Source organism: Microcaecilia unicolor, chromosome 5, assembly GCF_901765095.1.
Source record: "Microcaecilia unicolor chromosome 5, aMicUni1.1, whole genome shotgun sequence".
Lineage (NCBI taxonomy): Eukaryota > Metazoa > Chordata > Amphibia > Gymnophiona > Siphonopidae > Microcaecilia > Microcaecilia unicolor.
This window is the reverse complement of record NC_044035.1, coordinates 23,533,673-23,549,824: the sequence shown is the minus strand read 5'-3', so window position 1 is coordinate 23,549,824 and position 16,152 is coordinate 23,533,673. Positions and strand designations below refer to the sequence as shown.

The window sequence follows — 16,152 nt, the reverse complement described above, 5'->3', positions numbered from 1 at the left end:
AATGCTATCCTCGGGCATTTGGCGTGCCAAATAAAGGTACTCACTACACTTTTATACAAACGCTCCTCCGAGGCTTTCACCCACAGAGGGAGCATCTGTAGCGGATAGAGTAGCTTAGGCAACAGTACCATCTTAACCAGCGCTATCCTCCCTAGAAAGTTCACTGGCAGATCCTTCCACTTCTGACATATGTGTTTTACTTCCGCTATTTGGTCTAGCACATTTTTTTTGTATACCCACGCCGGATTTGCACTGATATAGATCCCCAAGTATTTAATACCCTCTGTAGCCCAGCGTAGTGGAAAGGAGAGTGAGGTCTTACTCACACAGGGGTCACTCACCGGCAATGCTTCGGACTTGTCAAAGTTTATGCTGAGACCCGAAAATACCCCAAATGCCTGAATAATTGCCATGGCCAACGGTAGTGTACGAGTTGCCTCATCCAGCAAAAGCAGCATATCATCTGCAAATAGATTGATTATGTATTCCTCTCCACCCACCTTCAATCCCTTCATCGTGGCCTCCTGTCGCAACTTTACAGCCAGGGGTTCTAAAGTAAGAAGAAATAGTAGCGGTGAGAGGGGGCAGCCCTGCCTAGTCCCCCCCTCCCAAAATAAAAGTGTCTGTCAGGGAATCATTGACAAGGAGCTGTGCCGTCGGGTTACAGTATAACGCTCGTACCCAACCCAGAAAGTCTCCGTGAATACCAAAGCGTTCCAGAATCCAAAACAAATAAGACCAGACCACCTTGTCAAAAGCTTTTTCTGCGTCAAGGCTTGCCACTATAGCATCTCCCGCTCTGCCACTACCCTCCAATAGTATTCGGCTCACTTTCACAATATTGGCTGATGCAAACCTCCCCTTAACACACCTGATCCGGGTGGACCAGGTCAGGAACCACCTTTCCCAGTCTGTCTGCCAATACCGCTGCCAGAATCTTTATGTCCTGGTTTAGCAGCGATATAGGCCTATAAGAACCCACTAATTCTTCATCTTTCCCTGATTTAGGGATCAACACAATATGTGCATGGTTTAATACCGCCCCCATTTCACCCTTTTCCTTGGTCTCTTCACACATAGCTACAAAAGGTGCCACCATTACATCTTGCAAGATTTTATAATACTCCGCTCCTAGCCCGTCCGGGCCTGGTGCTTTGGCCAGCTTAAGACGTTTAACCACTTGTTGCACTTCCTTTCCTTGGATGGGCGCGTTCAACCCCCTCTGCTGTTCCTCAGAAATCCGGGGCAGCCCTATCCCTTCAAAGAATTCCAGACATTTTTCCTCTGAGAACTCTCCTGCCTGATATAACTGTGAGTAATACTGAACAAATTCTTTTTTAATGTCAGACAACTGGGTTTTAACCTCCCCTTCCCTGTTTCGTATTTTAGTTAAGTAGAGGAGTGTGGTAGCCGTGTTAGTCCACTCTTAAGGTTATCAATAGAAATCAAACAAAATAAAACATGGAAAAGAAAATAAGATGATACCTTTTTTATTGGACATAACTTAATACATTTCTTGATTAGCTTTTAGTTATAGTATAGTATAGTATTTTAGTTATAAACCTTTTTGCCGTTTTTTGCTTCACTAGGGACGCTAGCAATTTGCCCGTCTTATTGCCCCATTGATGTAATTTGTATTTATATAACTTAATATTATAGAGTGCACTTTCCTCCAATACTTCCTGCACCTCCTTTCTACATTCCATGTATGCCTTCCTATTGATATCAGAAGGGTGCCCAACGAACGCTCGTCGGGCATCTCTCAATTTTATAGTAAGGGCCCTTGTTTTTTCCCCTCGCTTTTTATTCAGGGAGGTCGTGTACGAAATAATCTTCCCTCGCAATACTGCCTTTGAGGCCTCCCAGAACACTCGTGGGGTCACATCTTGCGCATCATTTTCTATCATGTAGTCTATCCAACTCTTTCTCAAATAAGTATGGAAATCCCTGCTTTGGTATAGTGCCGGGTTCATGCGCCACCGGTCGGTCCCTTCGCGCCCTCCCTCATGCCACACCATCCACACCGGCGAGTGGTCAGATACCTCTGGCTCTCCGATTCCCGACTGATGCACCCTCAAGGCCATCGTGTAAGGCACTAACAGGTAGTCTAGGCGAGAGTGCGTCCCATGTGGATGCGAGAAAAAAGTAAAGTCCACCTCATTAAGATGCTGATGGCGCCATATATCCACTAAGTCTAACTCTTTCATCAAGAAATTGACCCCTTTGTCTTCCTGGCCTTTACCCACCCTCCTTGGGGGCTTGCAATCTATGGAAGGGTCGCTGGTGACATTAAAGTCCCCCCCTATTATTAGTTGGTATTGATCAAATGTTACCAGTTTAGCAGTCAGCAACGTAAAAAAGCTGTGAGAGTATACATTGGGTGCATATACACTACACAACCCCACCCTTCTGCCCTGCATTTCTCCTGCTATTATGACAAATCTCCCTTCAGGGTCTTGGTACATTCTGTGCAGGTCAAAGCCAATAGTTTTCTTAAGTAGTATGGCTACCCCTCTCTGCCTCCCATTGTAGGATGCAAAGAATACATCTCCTACCCAGTCCCTTTTTAACTTTAAATGTTCCAGCTTGCTTAAGTGGGTCTCTTGCAGCAGAGCTATATCAGCCTTCTGCCTCCTGAGTGCCTGCAATATTTTTGTACGCTTTATTGGGGAGTGCACTCCATCAACATTCATTGTCACAATCTTTAAGCTAGCCATACAGATTCAGCTTAACGTCTCCACTTGCGCATAACTCATTTACTGAGTCCAAGGGCCTCCCAGCTAAGCCCTCGGGCCACTCATTCACTCCTGCATCTCCCCTTGTTCTACAGTGCCCATGTATTATATCTCCAAGCTGCCAACCCTTGTCGACTGTTCCCGTGCTGTCCCATTGGTTGTTCACAGAACCCTGCGCTTCACTCTCTCCCTGTTCCCTCTGTTCCCGCTTCTTAGACCTTCCCTCCCCCCTCCCCTCCCTTCCCACCCTTCCCCGTTTCTTTTCCCATTTTACCTGCTTCCTAATAAAGCCCATTCTTTCCTCTCCACTCTCTTTCAGGTCACAACACACTCACCCCTCTTATACACCACCAACTCTCCCGGCCTCCCCTGCCCCACTTCTTTCCCTTCCTCCCCCCCCCCCCCCCCCCCCCGACTCCCAAACATGTTTAAAGTTTCAACATGCAGCAACGAACACATGGCAATCTATAACAAAACCTGCCATTAACTTTTAATACCAGGAGGTGTCCAACAGTGAGCTCTTTCAGGTATGCAGTTCTGATAGCTGACATGATTCCAATTAAGAGCTCGGAGTAGCGGCTACCCCGACCATCAGGGGCTCCGCTTTCGCTGTCTGCCACTTCCACTGGGGTAATTCTGTTCCCTTCTGATGGTCAGCAGGGCCTGCTTCCCACTCCTGCCGCTCTCAAACTTCCATGCCAGCCACCTCCTTGCCCTCATGCAACAAATCTCAATCTCCTGTTATCAGTCTCATTATACTACGCCATTTCACATTCATGGCGCGTCGCAGCTCCTGCTTCACTTCAAATTGGTCACAAACGTTTCAAGCGCTGCCGATTCAGTAAAAAACAGGGTCTTGTTCTCGTGCAGCACTCTGACTTTCGCTGGGTATAGTAAGGAAAAGCGGACTCCCTTCTCATACAGTCTTTTGCATTGCCGGCCCATGATTCTCCGTTGCTCAGAGACTATCGCTGAATAATCCTGGAAAAGCATTATTTTCATGCCGTTATACTCTAGTCCTGGCTTGCGTCGGTGTGCCTGCAAGATAGCCTCCTTATCTGCATAGTTCAGCAGCTTTGCCAGTACTTGTCGGGGCCTGTTCTCACCCGGTCGCTCTGCCCCCACTCTGTGCACTCGCTCCACGTGCAGCGTGTTCCCGCTCACATCCAGGCCCAATTGTGTAGGGAGCCATTTTTCTACAAAATCCCGGAGCTCTGATGCTTTTACTATTTCAGGGAGGCCCACAATCCTGAGATTATTTCTCCTGCTGCGATTCTCTAAGTCATCCGCCTTCTGTTCTAATTGCTCGCATTTGCGCTCCAGTGCTGCTATCCTGCCACTCACTCCCGCAGCTGTATCTTCACACTGGGAGACCCGATCCTCGACGTGCTGTAAACGAGCACCCTGGCGTTCTAGCGTCTCCCGTATCTGGTCTACTAACGCTTGCAGCTTCGAGAGTTTCTCCTCCAACACCACCGATATCTGTTGTACCAGGTCTCTGACCAGTTCAGGCGGTAACGGGCTTGTCATCGGAGCTTCAGAGACCGCCACCATTTTCTTTTGCTCAGCGCCAACACTTTTTTTCCCTCGCGGGGCCTTGGCGGGCATACCCTGCCGACTTTCGAGTTTCAAACACTCTCAAGCCTTCCGGCGCTCTCCTCTCACTAGCGCGTTCTTGTCTGTTCCGTCTGGGAGTCGATACGGGGGAAAAATCTCGGTTTTATCGCTGTTTTTCATGCGAGCAGGTCGGAGCCGATGTTTCAGGCGTCCACTCAGCTACCCGCCATCACGTGACCCCCCCCACAGATGCTTCCATGTTAGGTTGGGACGCTCACCTCGACGGTCTCCACACACAAGGTTCTTGGTTCCTACGGGAGAAACAACATCATATCAACCTCAAATTGCAGATAATCTGGAACGCTTTTAAGACTTTTCAAGACTGCATTCTCAATCAGGTAACACTTGTTCGCCCAGACAGTTTTTGCAATGTATTACCTGAACAAAATACTGTAGCAGACAAACTGAGCAGAGTCCTGCAACCTCAGAAATGGTCCCTCAACATTTCTGTAGTTCATCAAATATTCCAGCAGTGGGGTACCCTAGTGATAGACTTGTTTGCTTCTCAGAACAACAAGCTTTCCCTGCTGTTGTTCCAGGATATATGCACCCAGTTGTATAGCCGCCTTGTTCCACAGGGGAACAGATCTTCTAAATGCTTTTCCCTCACTACCTCTCATAGTGAAAACTCTTCTCAAACTGCGTCAAGACCAGGCTTGCGATTGACCTCTTCAAATGTGGTTCCTTCTCGTAGAGTTGGCGTCCATGGAACCATTGAGGTTAGATTCTTTTCCAACCCTAATAACGCAGAACAGGGGGTCCTTTCTCCATCCAGACCCTCCCTCACACTCTGGCTCTGAAGTTTTGGTTTCTGATGACAGACATGTTCCTTAAATCTTCCTGAAGCAGTCTCTAGGATATTCCTAGCCTCTAGAAAACCACCTACACAGAAATGTTACCGTTTAAAGTGGAAAGGATTTTCTATCTGGTGTGCAGCCAGAGCACTCGAACCTTCCCTTATGGAATACCTCCTCCATCTCACAAACCAAAGAGTAGGGTAGATGGGCTCTTCTGAAGAACACAAGGGAGACTCAAGAATTTATTAAAACTACACCAAATACTCGACACAGCAGCTGTGAAAATGTGGTGTACAATAGGATATGTTGTGCATCCAATGTTGTGTATAGGAAAAAACAAGAAGTATCACTGAGTAATAATTTACTTCAGTAAGAAACAGCTCAATATCCTAGGTGTGCAAATTATGGTTCTGGAGAAAGTAGCATAGAGTAACTGTCGGAGTGTACCGAGATTCAGTCTTACGGTTATGCTATACGATTTTCTCCAGAATCCTATTATTTGAAAATGAGCCCCATGGTGGCTTCAGTAACCTATTACCGCTCTGCCTCCATTGGAGAAATTTGAAAGGTGGCTACATGGTCTTCCATCCACACCTTCACTGCTCGCTACTGTCTGGAGCAGCATTCTAGCCAGGATAGCTGGTTTGGACAAGCAGTGGAAGAGTGGAAGCGTGGCCTAGTGGTTAGGGTGGTGGACTTTGGTCCTGGGGAACTGAGGAACTGTGTTCGATTCCCACTTCGGGCACAGGCAGCTCCTTGTGACTTTGGGCAAGTCACGTAACCCCCCATGTAAGCCGCATTGAGCCTGCCATGAGTGGGAAAGCGCGGGGTACAAATGAAAAAAAAAAAAAAATCTGTCTGCTACTTAAAAAGTCAACTCTGCCCTCCAGCTCTCTTTTTCCCTCCAGGCTTGCTATTGGCTAAGTTGCAGAATTAATTTACGTTGTGAGCCTTGTAGCTATTGAGACCAGTGTGTGAGAACATTATACCTGCTTGTCCTCGGAGAAAGCTAAGTTACTTCCATATGAGGTGTTCCCCGAGGACAGCAGTCATATATTCTGACATGCCTCCCCTTGGAATTGTCTTCTTAGCTTTAGTATACTGCTGGTCCCATGCTCAAGTGTCAGGTTAGAAGGCACCAGTGCATGTGCGGTGGGAGCACTGTCTCAAAGATTTAAAGTGACAGTACACTTGACAGTGTCTTCACCGGGCTCCTTGGATGACATCACCCATGTGTGAGAATATATGCTTACTGTCCTGAGAGAACATCTGCTACAGGTAAGTAGCTTAGTTATATTCCTGCATAGATCTATAAATTTACTCTCGGTACTACCTGTTCATAAGACTAAAAGTATGGAAATAAATCATGCACTGCTTAGAGCTCAGCGGACTGGTACACCACACACCATCTGCAAAATAGCAAAGTCTTTAAGGCTACATTACCGCTCAAAAAGATTTATTTGTAAGATTGATTTATAAATAGCACAACTTGAAAATATGCCACACAAATGCGTGCAGTTATTGGGTGGATCAGAAGTTGGTACATAAAAACTCTAGACAGGTTGTGAAGTAGGAATAGAAATATACAAATACAAAGCTCATCGCAGTGCTAGGAAAGCAGAGAAATACAGAGTGAAATATTGTCTGGTTTTCATACAAGGTCAGATGACTAAAATGCAAAAGTATACATCATCATAAAAAGTTTTATCTTAAACTGATTTTAAGATTGGCAACACAGTGTATGTGCAGTTGGTTTTGAAAGTGATAAAGATTGAGCTAGAGGGCATTAAGAAGTATTATAACACTAGGAAAAAATGCCCGTTTCTGAGCGGAATGAAACGGGCGCTAGCAAGGGGCCCCCTCCCTCCGTCCCTCGAAGCTACTTGCCTTGTTCGCCCTCCCTCCGTCCCTCGAAGCTACTTGCCTTGTTCGCTGTGGGCCGTTTCGGCCCTCGAGTGTCAATAGCTCCGCCCTCGACGTCATGACGTTTTGACGCGAGGGCGGTGCAGACACTCCAGGGCACACCGGATATCTCGGGCGCCTCAACTTCCGTGGAGGCTTCAGAACGTTGGGGTTGCCTTTTATATATGTAGATAAAAGTTTGCAGATGTGAAAATGTTATCACCTCCTCCACTTTTACAAAGCCTTGCTAGCGCCGACACAGCCCATTCAAAGTGAATGAGCTGTGTCGGCATTGTTGCGCAGCTTTGTAAAAACAAAAATCGGGATATATGAATAATATCTCACTACCAATAAGTACATAAGTACATAAGTAGTGCCATACTGGGAAAGACCAAAGGTCCATCTAGCCCAGCATCCTGTCACCGACAGTGGCCAATCCAGGTCAAGGGCACCTGGCACGCTCCCCAAACGTAAAAACATTCCAGACAAGTTATACCTAAAAATGCGGAATTTTTCCAAGTCCATTTAATAGCGGTCTATGGACTTGTCCTTTAGGAATCTATCTAACCCCTTTTTAAACTCCGTCAAGCTAACCGCCCGTACCACGTTCTCCGGCAACGAATTCCAGAGTCTAATTACACGTTGGGTGAAGAAAAATTTTCTCTGATTCGTTTTAAATTTACCACACTGTAGCTTCAACTCATGCCCTCTAGTCCTAGTATTTTTGGATAGCGTGAACAGTCGCTTCACATCCACCCGATCCATTCCACTCATTATTTTATACACTTCTATCATATCTCCCCTCAGCCGTCTCTTCTCCAAGCTGAAAAGCCCTAGCCTTCTCAGCCTCTCTTCATAGGAAAGTCGTCCCATCCCCACTATCATTTTCGTCGCCCTTCGCTGTACCTTTTCCAATTCTACTATATCTTTTTTGAGATACGGAGACCAGTACTGAACACAATACTCCAGGTGCGGTCGCACCATGGAGCGATACAACGGCATTATAACATCCGCACACCTGGACTCCATACCCTTCCTAATAACACCCAACATTCTATTCGCTTTCCTAGCCGCAGCAGCACACTGAGCAGAAGGTTTCAGCGTATCATCGACGACGACACCCAGATCCCTTTCTTGATCCGTAACTCCTAACGCGGAACCTTGCAAGACGTAGCTATAATTCGGGTTCCTCTTACCCACATGCATCACTTTGCACTTGTCAACATTGAACTTCATCTGCCACTTGCACGCCCATTCTCCCAGTCTCGCAAGGTCCTCCTGTAATCGTTCACATTCCTCCTGCGACTTGACGACCCTGAATAATTTTGTGTCATCGGCGAATTTAATTACCTCACTAGTTATTCCCATCTCTAGGTCATTTATAAATACATTAAAAAGCAACGGACCCAGCACAGACCCCTGCGGGACCCCACTAACTACCCTCCTCCACTGAGAATATAGGCCACGCAATCCTACTCTCTGCTTCCTATCTTTCAACCAGTTCTTTAATCCATAATAATACCCTACCTCCGATTCCATGACTCTGCAATTTCTTCAGGAGTCTTTCGTGTGGCACTTTGTCAAACGCCTTCTGAAAATCCAGATATACAATATCAACCGGCTCCCCATTGTCCACATGTTTGCTTACCCCCTCAAAAAAATGCATTAGATTGGTGAGGCAAGACTTCCCTTCACTAAATCCGTGCTGACTTTGTCTCATCAGTCCATGCTTTTGTATATGCTCTGCAATTTTATTCTTAATAATAGCCTCCACCATCTTGCCCGGCACCGACGTCAGACTCACCGGTCTATAATTTCCCGGATCTCCTCTGGAACCCTTCTTAAAAATCGGAGTAACATTGGCTACCCTCCAGTCTTCCGGTACTACACTCGATTTTAGGGACAGATTGCATATTTTTAACAGTAGCTCCGCAAGTTCATTTTTTAGTTCTATTAATACTCTGGGATGAATACCATCAGGTCCCGGTGATTTACTACTCTTCAGCTTGCTGAACTGACCCATTACATCCTCCAAGGTTACAGAGAATTTGTTTAGTTTCTCCGACTCCCCCGCTTCAAATATTCTTTCCGGCACCGGTGTCCCCCCCCAAATCCTCCTCGGTGAAGACCGAAGCAAAGAATTCATTTAATTTCTCCGCTACGGCTTTGTCCTCCTTGATCGCCCAATGTATTAGAGGTGTCTATTTTAATAGGGTAAAAAAAAATCAGGTTACTTGGAAGTCTAAAATTAAAAAAAACATAGGAAAAGAAGCAAAAATGTAAATATGACTTTGTCATAACAACACTCTGTAAGCCACATTGAGCCTGCAAATAGGTGGGAAAATGTGGGGTACAAATGCAATAAATAATAATAAATAGCTAAACAAAGTAAGAAAGAATTAAGCAAAAGAATAACAAAAAAAGAAATGAAAAACTGAGATTTAAAATAATAAAAACATTTCCCCTGGCTTCTAAAAAAAACTGACTAGTGCCTAAGGGGCCATCTTACTAAAGCTTAGCACACGCTAACTGCCCACCCTAAGTCGATTTTATACCTATGGACTGGTTAGTGTTTAACACACACTAATTTGTTGGCAAACTCTGAGCTTTCATAAAATGGCCTCCAAGTTTTCTAAATATATTTCCACCCTTGATGATGATATTTACTAACAAGAAGGCGAAGCAATGTGGCTCAACCCAATTGATGCAATATCCAAAACAGACTGTGGTTCTATATCACCACAGAACATTTGTTTACTTTAAATTGAAAGATTACAAACCATTACATAAAGTTTAAGGACATCAAAGATACCCATTTGTATAAGAACAATACCACTCCTGTGCTCGTTTCATAAAAATAAAGAAGTAAAGTTCAGTCTTTAACAATAAAACAAAACAAAAAATTGTTTCATATCAGGCAGCAATTCATACCCCATCCAAAGCCTATAATCATAGGTTCCAGACCTACCAAATGAAATTTGCTTTTAATTTTTTAAACTATTAATTGAAAGTAGAGGTCGACTGAATTTCGGTTTTGGTTATGCCCAAAATCTTTTTGGTGGAAGCGGAAAATGTGTGCTTTCTTCTATTTGTCTCCCTCTCCGCTCTGAACAGGAGTTGCCTTTCCACCCTTCAGGTACCCCCCTTAGGCCTATTTTACAATCCCTGGCAGACTAGGGGTGTAGTCTGTGCAGGCGTGATCCCTGGTTGCTCCTGCCCATGCTGGCTCTTTTCTCAAGTTGACCTCTAGTGGCAATCTCACGAGACAGCTGCAAGAGGTCACGGCTACCATTTTGAAAGTAGAGCTGACATGGTCAAAAGTGACTGGGATTCACTCTTGCCCAGACTACACTTAAGGGAGTCTTGTGTGTGTGTGTGTGGAGGGGGGGGGGGAACACTTTGCATTCTTTTGTGTGTGTGTGTGTGTGTAATGTGATTGCAAGTAATGCAGTTGTGAACTTGTATAGTAGCTTATATGATAAACAAAATGCTACAAATGCTTTGATACAAAAGTTTTAGCAGGGATTAAAGTCTGTAAATTTGGGAAGATAAGATCCTTAGGAATTAGCCTCTCTGTGGAGCTATAACATAAGCTGTCACTCCAAATGTGGCACAAAGTCAGCCATTGAAAAAGCACTGTGGCTTTCGGTTTCAGTTTTCATTAGCTGAGATCCATGTGTCCAGAGTCTATTGCCTGGAGGTAAAATATATTCTGGCTTGGATACTATTTGGGTGATTTCTAAAGAATTTCCAGGTTCTGTTGGGTATGATGAAGATGCGGTGTGCTTTTTTTTTTTTTTTCTTTAAATTCTGGAATGTGCATCAGGCTGGTATAATGTCCACAGTGTAGAAAAATGTCTGAACTCCTCCTCCCTGTTTTAGTAAGAATCTATATCATGCTTATCTTTAATCAGTTATATAACTAAATACAAAACGGGAAACATCTCATTGCTATTTCTCTTGTGCAGTTTGAGTTAGGGTTACCATGTTTTGTCCCCCAAAAAGGAGGACATGCTTCGCCTCCTGTCACACCCTCGCTCCGCCCCCTGTCACATTTTCCCCTCCCCCCTGTCACATACCCTGTCGCCTCTCCCCTTACCTTACTACTTCCCTGGTGGTCTAGTGACTTATTTGGAGCAGGAAAGAGCCCCCTCTTTCCTGCCCGGAGCACTGCCCTGCATGCATCCTTCTTGTTGCTGATCCTCAGGGCCGATTCAAAATGGCCGCCGAGAGTTGAAGTCTCGCGAGGTCACGTCAACTCTCAGCGGCCATTTTGAATTGCTGCTGCTGCTGTTTCTATCTCAGTTAGCTTGTCATCTGGAAATTTGAAGACTAGGCATCCAAATGGCAGATGAAATTTAATGTGGACAAATGCAACGTGATTTTCATTGAGAAGAATAATCCAAATCATAGTTACCTGATGATGCTAGGGTCTACCTTAGGAGTCCAAGAAAAAGTTCTAGGTGTCAACGCAGACAATATTCTGAAATTGGCGTCCCAGTGTGCAGCGGCAGCTAAAAAAAGCAAACAGGATGCTAGGAATTATCAGGAAAGGGAAGGTAAATAAGACCAAGAATATTATAATGCCTCTATTGCTCCATTCAATTCTGGTCGTCATATCTCAAAAATAGATAGAGCGGAATTAGAAAAGGTTAAAAAAAAGAGCGACCAAAATGATAAAGGGGATGGAACTCCTCATATGAGGAAAGGCTAAAATTTAGGGCCCTTCAGCTTGGAAAAGAGACCAATGAGCGCGGATATGATTGAGGTCTACAAAATCCTGAACGGTGTAGAAAGGGTAAAAGTGAATCAATTTTTCAGTCTTTCAAAAGTACAAAGATGAGGGGACGCTCAATGAAATTACATGGAAATACTTTTAAAACAAATAGGAAATATTTTTTCACTCAACGAATAGTTCAGCTCTAGAACTCGTTGCTGGAGGATATGGTAACAGCAGTTAGCATATCTGGGTTAAAAAAAAAAAGGTTTGGACAAGTTTCTAGAGGAAAAGTCCAAACTCTGCTATTGAGATAGACTTGGGGGAAGCCACTGCTTGCCCTGGGATTGGTAACATGGAATGTTGCTACTGTTTGGGTTTCTGGCAGGTGATTATGGCCTGGATTGGCCACTGTTGGAGGCAGGGTACTGGGCTAGGTGGACCATTGGTTTGACCCAGTATGGCTATTCTTATGTTATGTTCTTTTTTTTTTTTAAGCCCTGTTAAACTGTTTTTACCACATTCTCTGACAACAAATTCCAGGGCTTATTTACATGTTGAGTGAAGAAATATTTTCTCTGGTTTGTTTTAAATTTATTACTTAATAGCGTCATTGTGTGCGTTCTAGTATTTTTGGAAAGAGTAAACAAGCAATTTGCGACTACCCGTTCCACTCCACTCAGTATTTTATAGACCTCTATCATATCTCCCCTCAGCCATCTCTTCTCCAAGTTGAAGAGCCCTAGCCACTTTAGCCTTTCCTTGTAGAGAAGTTGTCCCGTCTCCTTTATCATTTTCGTTTCCCATCTCTGTACCTTTTCTAATTCTGCTATATCTTTTTTTTGAGATGCGCAAGCAGAACCGTACACACTTATCTGAGCTGTGGTTGCACCATGGAGCGATACAAAGGCATTATATCTTTCTCATTTTTTTCCATTCTTTTCCTAATAATTCCTAACATTCTATTCGATCAATGACTGTCATTGAACGAATCTTGGATGATGAAGCATGCATTGTAATTAAGTAAAGACAAAGTTAACCCTCCTGTTTACTAAGCCATGCTAGCGGCTGCCACAAAGCAGTGCCGACACAGCCCATTCAATGTGAATGGGCTGTGTTGGCATTAGTGCATAGCAGCTACTAGCGCAACTTAGTAAACAGAGGGGTAAATTTGTATCCTCCGAGGACAAGCAGACTCCTATATTCTCACAAGTGGGTGACGCCGATCTGCGTCGCCCAGTCCAGCATTTTGCCAAAGTAAAAAATAGAGCTTTGTGGAGCGTGAGCACCTTCCTGCCCGTCGTGTGAACGTGGTCTCCTCAGTTTTCTTTTTGCCGTGAGAGGAAAAGGTGCGCTTTTTTCAGTCGTCTCCTCACTCACCCGGTTCAAAGAGCTTTTTAGTGCCTTTCATTTATTTTTTTCCTCAATTTTCTTGTGTTTCCTTTATTTTCTCCTTTTAAACACGTCCTTTATTTTTCTTAGCTTGCTTTGCTCGGGTTTAAATTTACTTCTTATTTCAACGTCATCGGGACGTTATTAGGCCCTGACTCCGGTCGGGTTTTTACCTCCATGCCTTGCCCCTTTTTAGGCACCATCAAGTCCTTTAATTTAGCTGACGAGGCTTTCCTGTCCGTGTCCACGAAGACTCCCAGTGGCTTCAAGCACTGTACCCAGTGCAACCGCAACTGCATTTCATTTTGATCCCAATAAACTTGAGACCATTGTTATTAAATATACACTTTCCAGTTGAGTAGCAGACTGCATCTCCTTCATTTACGCACAAGCAGACTTGACCTTGGTGGGTCATGTGAAGGCTTGCAGTGTCGGAGCCACAGCAGTGTTAGCTAGGTATGTGGGCACTTTCACTGAATGTTTGAAGTGCCTGCATAAGTTTTGATTCTTCCTCTGGACTTCCCTCGCAATGCCTGGATTGTGCTGAGGCAGTCAGAACCGATATTCAGTTGCACTGCCCATTTAAGTGCATCTGAACATAGGTGGCTGGCCAACTTAATGTAGTTTAAGTGGGCATGCTGAATATTGACTCCTAAGCTTTTTCACAGCAGAGAAGGTCCTCTATGATGTTGTGAGGTAGGAACTTGCATGGAAGCACAATAATACCTTCGATTCCCACTTCAGGCACAGGCAGCTCCTTGTGACTCTGGGCAAGTCACTTAACCCTCCATTGCCCCATGTAAGCCGCATTGAGCCTGTCATGAGTGGTAAAGTGCGGGGTACAAATGTAACAAAAAAAAAAAAAGACTTCCAGAAAGTTTTTCTAAACTGTAGAGGCTTATCAATGCATGCTCTGTCAAATGATATCACCCAATTCTCTGTGGTTATATTTGACTACTTGATGTCCATTACTATATTGGAAGAAGTCCATATATTTCTGAAATTTGTTTATCCCACATCTTCATCTTGGGGTAATATTGTACAGGATAATTAATCTGATCACACTATTTCTGTTTTAAGGAATTTATATTTGACCATAAATGTATTATGTGACCAGCTCAAAGTTGCTCACTGTTGGGTAGGAAAAATGAACTGGTATCTCCAGGTTCACAGCTTTGCTTTAATCTGTGTTGTTTTGCAGAATTATTATACCAATATTCTAACATTGATTTTTAATCTCTGTTTCAGAAAAAGCTAATTGCAGAAGCTTTTGTTGGATTTTGACTGGATGTATTGTGCCTTCAGATGCAATATGTAGCCGATGGGTTTCATACCACTCATGTTATTCCTTCCACCCCATGTACTGGAGCTTTACAATATACATTGTAAACACCACAAATTGTTTTTTTGTTGGTAAGAATAAAGGAGTTCATGAAGTCGTTTCAGAGCCAGAAGTCACCATGAGTAGTAATGTAGGAAAAGAGAAGGACTCTAAGGAAAAGGAACTGAAAGTCCCATCTGTGAAAGAGAGAGAAAAGGAGGTAAAAGCTTCTGGAGGATTTGGGAAAGACAGCAAAGAAAAAGAGCCTAAGACCAAAGGGAAAGATGCCAAAGAAGGAAAGAAAGACTCGAGCGGTGCACAGCCAGGGGTGGCTTTTTCCGTGGATAACACAATTAAACGTCCTAATCCAGCACCAGGAGCACGCAAAAAATCTAGCAATGCCGAGGTGGTCAAAGAGCTAAACAAATGTCGAGAAGAGAATTCAATGCGTCTGGATTTGTCCAAGAGGTCTATACACATACTTCCAGCATCTGTCAAAGAACTGACCCAGTTAACTGAACTCTATTTGTACAGTAACAAGCTTCAGTCCCTACCGGCAGAGGTGGGATGTCTGGTGAACCTGATGACATTGGCTCTAAGTGAGAATTCGCTTACCAGTTTACCGGACTCTCTGGACAGTTTGAAGAAACTGCGGATGCTTGACCTACGGCATAACAAACTTCGAGAAATTCCTTCTGTGGTGTACAGGCTAAGTTCTCTCACCACCCTCTATCTACGTTTTAATCGCATAACTGCTGTTGAGAAGGACATCAAAAACTTGTCGATGCTCACCATGCTTAGCATTCGGGAAAATAAAATCAAGCAACTACCTTCTGAAGTTGGTAAGATAAATTAATTATTTATTCCATCCCCTTCACCCTTTCTGTCCAAGAAGAAATGTGGTTCTTAGGTCCTGATTGGTAATCGCAGTAGAAGGTAACTTCTGGTTTCCTCTTTGAACACTCCCTCTTTTCATCATTCAGTTTTTTACGGAGTGACATGTAAAGTCAAGGTGCTTATAATGTCTGATTTTTATTTCTGGTTTTATGATCACATTTTACTGAATCAATCAAATGATTGGCTGGCTTACACCTTCTGGTTAATGTTATATTGCATTTATAGATTGCTGTCCTTGGACTACCATTTAACCTGTAGCAATTCACAACAAACATGATGTAGGGGAGAGAATAGAATTTCCCTGTAGTCAGGTTATTTTTTAAATTAACAATACTAGCTTCAACTATAAACAGAATTATCATTGATTCCCCTTCTCAGTCTGTTGCATGTTTTGTTTGTGTTTTATTCCAAGGTGCCGATTTTTAAGGTTCTTTGAATGTATCTTCTGCTTTGCGATTTCCATCATTGTGAATGCTAATCAGGTGCTGCTGGGCTAGTTCTTTACAGGATCTTATTCAGATGTGCAAGATATAAATGTAGTATGGCTATTTGAAGAGTGAGAATTACCGAGAGAAGAACATTTTAGCGACTGGCTAATAATGGGATTTAGATAAACATTTAGGAACTTTTAGGAGCAATTGGAGTATAAATAAGTTGGCATATAGACCTGAAATGATATAGGCATGTTTATGAACTGAAGATAGGGCCTCAGCCCTAAGTAGCTAAGGAGACCATCTTCAGCAGTGGGTATATAACCAGCTGCTTTGTTAGTAC

At 43.8% G+C, this 16,152-nt stretch overlaps 1 protein-coding gene across 1 annotated transcript in view; it reads left to right on the top strand.

The window, feature by feature from the left end:
• Positions 1-16,152, top strand: part of LOC115471047 — a 248,630-nt gene that overhangs the window by 167,939 nt on the left and 64,539 nt on the right. Inside the window, exon 11 of the mRNA XM_030204716.1 lies at positions 14,409-15,323. Coding sequence (XP_030060576.1) covers positions 14,409-15,323 — 915 coding nt within the window. The remainder of the gene's footprint in view (positions 1-14,408; positions 15,324-16,152) is intronic.